The sequence below is a fragment of the Dacryopinax primogenitus genome (assembly GCF_000292625.1).
Source record: "Dacryopinax primogenitus strain DJM-731 SS1 chromosome Unknown DACRYscaffold_10, whole genome shotgun sequence".
Taxonomy (NCBI): domain Eukaryota; kingdom Fungi; phylum Basidiomycota; class Dacrymycetes; order Dacrymycetales; family Dacrymycetaceae; genus Dacryopinax; species Dacryopinax primogenitus.
In genome coordinates this window covers 1187158-1193157 of record NW_024467207.1, presented here as the reverse complement: position 1 = coordinate 1193157, position 6000 = coordinate 1187158, and the positions used below count along the sequence as shown (strand labels likewise).

The 6000-nt window shown below is 54.2% G+C and overlaps 2 protein-coding genes across 2 annotated transcripts; both read right to left on the bottom strand.

Annotated features, from left to right (window-relative positions):
• Nucleotides 1–309: 309 nt before the first annotated feature.
• On the bottom strand, nt 310–462 carry DACRYDRAFT_36073 (uncharacterized protein; the record flags this gene model as incomplete). The annotated part of the gene is made up of 1 exon (XM_040774404.1): nt 310–462. A coding segment is annotated over one exon (153 nt), but the record flags the coding sequence as incomplete, so codon positions are not given.
• Nucleotides 463–1084: 622 nt separating this feature from the next.
• DACRYDRAFT_22705 (uncharacterized protein) lies at nt 1085–2379 on the bottom strand. The gene has a single exon (XM_040772929.1). The coding sequence runs from the start codon at nt 2221–2223 to the stop codon at nt 1912–1914; it is 312 nt and encodes a 103-aa protein (XP_040628560.1). The 5' UTR covers nt 2224–2379; the 3' UTR covers nt 1085–1911.
• Between the last annotated feature and the right edge of the window lie 3621 nt (nt 2380–6000).

The following is a 6000-nucleotide window of genomic DNA, read 5'->3' as shown; positions in this document are numbered from 1 at the left end:
GTTTCGTCCGCGGGGTGGAGCAGTAGCATGCGCCGGTGCGGTGGCAGTCGCAGGGGTTGAGGAGGTTTTCGACTGCGCACAAGGGGATTAGGACTGCAAGGAAGGGGGGGGGGGGGAAGGGACGTACTGCGCGCTAGGGTAGGGTAGGGTGCGGGGATGGAATGCGAGTTGAGGATGTCGGCTACACCGTTCGGGTACATCGATACTTCACCGTCTCGTACTATCATGGCAAAGAACAATTAAACCCAAGAGGAATAAGCAGGAATGGAATATGCGCGCACCCCGTTGTCCATCCGGGATATCCTCCAAACTCGCACAATCGCACCTGACATGGACCTGCCTCGTCTTCCTCAACCGTCGACAATGCTCACACTGTGTCTGTGGCCTTCCCTTTCGTTTTATCTCGAATAATGGACGGTCTGTGTGTCCGCATGTGGATGATCTGTGACCTTTGATGCATGTTGCGCTGTGTTGTGTGAGTGTGAGTGGGTGTAAGATGGGATGTGCTAACCAAGCGTATTTCTTGTTGTTTACGAATACCTGTAAGAAGTGAGTAATAGATTATGAATAGGTAGAGATGGGTACCATATTGGTTGCGGGTGAGGTGCTGTGAGTAGGATGTCAAGAATGGCTCTATATATACACAAGTCGAGGAGAAATGGAACACGTGAGAAGAGAGAGGGTTGATAGACCAGGGACATTACATTACATTGCACCCTTACTTCAATCTGATCCCGTCACATCAGCATTCTCATCACATGTCAACCAAACACTCTCTACAATCTCTACCATCTCATACTTCTCACTCTTCTCATCCACACTCTCACCTTCCCTCCCTCGCATTCTCTTCCTCAACTTCTTACCATCACCGCCGATCTCAACTCAGCACTGCTGACATCCTCTCACTTCTCTATAAACACTTCACCGCCGACCTCCGACCCCACACTCCCTCTTCCTCTTCTGACACCACACCCACATCCAGGTGCATCAATGCAGGCAATCCGATCCGAGGCTAATCCCCCTTCCCTCTCTCTCTTGGCACACCCGCTGGCACGTCCTCACTGGTCTAACCCCCACCTCTAATCTGGGCAATCTAAATCTGAGAAATCTGGAATCCGGAACCTCGAACCTGGAACCTCGAGAGCGTCTAATAACGGATCTGGAACCTCCTCGCCTCCCTGGGAAAAAACGAGGCTTTCTCGGCCAGACCGGGAGCACCGCCTTGGACAACATTCCGTGCTTCTCTCTAGGAACACGACCAACGGTACCCAAGGGGCATGCTTTCAATCTGAGGAATATAGAATCCAACGGATCCGACATCTGGCCACCCCCTAGGAAATCGGGTAACACCTTTTCGGCTCGACCAGATAGCCGCCCTAGGCTGACTGCACCGGTTCTCAAACCCCCCATCCCAGGAACACGACCACCCGGCACGCACGGGACCGGCTCTCGCTTTCAAACTGAGAGATCTGGAACCTGAAATCCAACAAATCTGGAATCTGGTCGCCCTCCCTGGGAAAAAAGGGAGGCTAACTCCGCCGGACCGGGACTACCTACTTGGGCAGTTGGCAGCGTTCGGTGTGGTTTACTCGGTCTGGCTCGAATGGCCGGGATTCCCACCTTGGGCAGTGGTCCAGTCCCAATCTTCGTTCGAGTGCGAGTTCAAGCTCAAGTTCTTGCGACCCCCACACTACTGTAACCATATGCTCGGGGCACTCAGATCCCACAATCTCAAACCCCCAAACGTAAACACAGTCCCGGAAAAACGAATACTTCACCTCACCCGCGCATGCTCCACGAAGTCAACCAATCCGGCACCAGGCAAGCCTAAACAGTCCTATCCCCCACGCTGGCACCGCCTGTCCCAATCCTCCCAATCCCATCCCAGCCGGATTCCACCTTCTAGCAGCATCACGAGCTCTCTAGCGTCCTCCCCAGAGGTGTCGTATCGCACTGGGTTAGGGCTGGGCTTCCCGTCTTGCTCACGTCTTCTACGTCTTCGGTCGCCTGACTGAGACTTCTGCCTGGGTGTATGGACTTCGTTGTGCGATCGCGATTGGACGATGCTCGATTTCGCGTTTGTACTACGGCATTCGTCCGTGCGACCCGAGTCTTGCTCGATTTCAGCTTAGCACCGCGGCATTCTTCAACATACACCTTGCACCTCGCACCTCGCACTTCGCACCTTGGGCGATGCTCGACTTCATATGCACACCACGGCATTCTTCTAAGACTAGATTCTTCAACCCGCTTCTTCGACCACACGGCCGCGCTGTCGCATCATCATCCCCATCCCCAGCATCATCAGCGCAGCATCTGAAACCCCTATCTCCCACCCACTCCCACTCCCACGAACACGCTCACCCTCCCATGCTCACCCTCCCCCTTCGCACGAACACGGAAGACGAACACGGCCAACCCGGCACCCCTGAGCCCTCGGCGACCGACGCTTCGCCCGATAACAGATTGGGCTGTTTTCTCACCCGTTGTTTTTTTCACCTGCTTGGTCAGGCTCGTCCGTCCGTCCGTCTGTCGGGGTGTTCTGAACCCTAACAAACGGAGGATAAGAACCTTTTCCTTTCCCCAGCGCACGCGCACGCTAGTCGCCAGTTGGTGCCTGGTGCCTATCTACTGCGCGTGCTCATGCTGTTACTCTTCAGCAGTGATAGTCTACGTTCACAAGAAGCTTGCAAGATCTTGCACTACGTGCTTATTCGGTTCCAAGTACGATCCACATGATCCACCCCTCCCCTTCCCTCGTAAGCCGATCCCGGCCCTGACGAGCGTGAGATCGTCCCTGTCATCCTCCGATCGCTGTCCCTTCCCTGACCTTCCCGACTGTTCAGCTTCTCCAGCTAGCAGCTAGCAGATCCTGCCTACCTGCCGAGGTTCTCGCTATTCACTACAACCGCGACGTGTTTGCCAGGTGTATCCTATGCTGCATACAATCCTGCTGGTCAAGAGGCGCTAGACACACCAACTCTACGTTGCAATCAGCGTGAAAAGAAGCACCCCAGTCCTTGTTAGAGGAACATCCTTCTTCTGCATAATCAGATTCCCCACCATGGACCATCTCCTCCTTCTCCCCATCTCCCCGATCTTCGCTTCTCCTCCTCCTGCTCCCTCCCAAATCTTTCACTCCTTCCCCCCTGCCAAAGTCTGGATCGGGCCCCCGAGGCTTGAGCACTGCGACATACCGCCTATGGCAAGGGTTCTTCTCTTTGCTAAGCGGCACCGCGCCGCCTGGCAGAGTTTTGTGCGTCATACGATCATGACGCCTGCGCCCTGCGCCCTGTGCCCTGTGCCCTGCGCCCTGTGTTCTGTGCTGGACTGGCAACGGCGTGCTCTGGTGGAGGTTACTCAGTGACTCTTCTCCCTCATGAGATGTAGTACTATACAGTAGGTATGCTATCCTCCTTCTCTCTTCTCTTCCGTGCGCATGACAGCACGCGCCATCGCGCAAGATCAGTCAACCTCAGCACGTTAACTCACAACTCACAATCCACCTCAAGCTTCTACAACGGCACACCCAGCCCTGCCGAGAAAGTCACAAGCGCCAACATCTACCCCCGGGGAGGAACAGATCGACCACATGCGAGGGTTACGACATCGGAGCACTCTGCTCTTCCTGCGTTGATCACCAGACACTCGGAAGGGTTCCAGTCCAAACCGCGCGGTCCCGCTAACGATACGACCACGCACCACTGCCATGCATACTGTACCATGCCATACCAGAGGCGTCAATCTCGCCCATCATCTACCTCTCCCATACCGCCCTGCTCTTCCTCGCTCCCTCCAACATTTCCCCATCTTCTACATCTCTCCAGGAAGGCCGAGGACGGGCCCTGAAGCGTGAGCCCGTCATTCCCTTCCAGGCAGGTTTGACGCCCGGGAACGTAATCGCACGTAACAGCTTCTCTCCTACGTAAACCCCAAAGGCGGGAGAACCGGCCAACCACGCTCTGCCTATTTCTCCGGTCGTGCCTCTGAGAACACCCCTTCCCCACCGTCCATCCCCCATCCCAAGTGTGGCGCTTCTCAGAAGCGCATCCGATTGACTTTCAACTCCCGCTACAATCAGCCGCACCGGAACTCCATCAGATACGCGAAGCCTGCCACTGAACGCCATTGTCATCCTACACGTATTCCCTTCACGCCAAAGTCCCTGTGTCCACGCAAAACCCTAAACGCCACGCCTTACCTGTGAGCGAGTTTTGCCTCTGCCCGAAGCACATGAAGCATGCCCGACTGGGGTGACAAAGCCCGTCTAAGATCTCCACCCTGGACAAGCTCCCCCCCTCCCTCTTTCACAGCCCGTTCAATTCTCACACTTCCTTTCTCCCCAGATACACCATCCCACGAGATCTTTGTTCATCCCGAATTCAATCCCCCTCCGCGGCGTACCGCGCCCTTGCGCCTATTGGAGGGATCCCTATCGATATACACGCGTGATCCGAGACGGCCCGAAGCTGTCTACAGTGTTCATGACAACCGACTTTGATTTACTCAACATACGACTCTTTCTAGTGACCGGCTCGTTCGAAGTCACTATCTTGAAAGGCTGGCTGGCGATGGGGACCCTGCCAGTCGCGATTCCAACTACACGTTCGTGTCAAACTATACAGATCGTGGATGCTGGAAAGATAAGAGGCGATGACGAAAGTGCTCATCTTGCCAACATCTGAAGTAGCAGCGGTAGAATTTGCGCGGAATGGGATGATGTTGCCGGAATTTCCGACGAGTTCGGGTTCGAACATGTCGCACTTTGTTCGGGGGGAAGAATCCCTCGACATTATCGGCGGAAAAACCAGAGCCGGTTTGATGGGCACGGATCTCGTCACGGTATTGCATTGCTTCATGTTGTCATTCATGAAACTCGCGTGTTTCTTCATGTTTTGAAAACATTGTTCCTAGGCAGTACGTCTGAGTCATCATGCGGAACCTACAGTGCGAAGGACAGGAAGCGCCGTTGTGTCTCTACGTCAACGGGGGAGATATTTTTGCTCTTGGGGGAAGGTGGTCCCCCAGGTTCGGTCTGCAGGTTAGAAGCTCTGACGGCCACACGGCAATCGACCCTGGTCGGACCATTAGCGCAGATTACTCGAGAAGTTTTATCCCGAGCATCTTGCATTGTTGCGCTGAACATTGCTCGGAAACGTCCTACACCGCCCTGCAGCAGCCCTGAGCGGTCTGGCCGCAGTTCAGGCCTTCGATGTGTTGTTCGCTTCTTCCAAAATAGTGCATCAAGTTCCACCCCTGAGGTCCAGGTCAAAGATAGACGGAGGAACAAACTGCTGAACGTGGACAAGAAAAGAAGGGCTGACATGCCATTCCTATCTTCAACATTCCTCCGAGTCCGAACAATATGTGCCACAAAAGTCACTACCACCAAATAACGAACAGGCATTTATCTCGAACACGACCTTTGTAGCATGCTTTTCTGATTGTCAAGGCTTGACCGGTGACCACATCAAGTGGAGAAAAGATCAACCGGATAATATGCCACGGACGCGCCCTCAAAATTGACTACCCACCGCATTGTGACAGGGGCAATGGCCTGAGTCTGCCCCATTTTCTCTTCCAGAATGACCGCATCTGCCAGCTAGGTTACCTCCTATCTAATGATATCTGAAAGGAACCTGGCGCCCATTGTGAGGTCTGCCACAGCAAACCTATCACAGGTTGAGAACTCCGCGTGGCTTCCCTCAGGCTCTCACCCCGGCACCATCTCAGGCTGATGGAGCAGTCTGTTTGAGAATCATATCATTCTCAGGTCTTTCAGGCAGTAATTTAGCCCAATGACCGCTGGCGCTTCGATCGTTTGGGAGATTGTCACAGTATTTTTACCGGTTGGACTGATCAAGGCACCTTCAACGTGTCGAATAGGGTGCCTTAGCGTTGTATTCGGGGAAAACAGGGAGCCAGGGTAGGAGAAGGCGTTTCTCGGGCCATGCTTCCTGATTGTGGAAGTACTGCTTTCTTGGAGCATCCAGAGCTTTC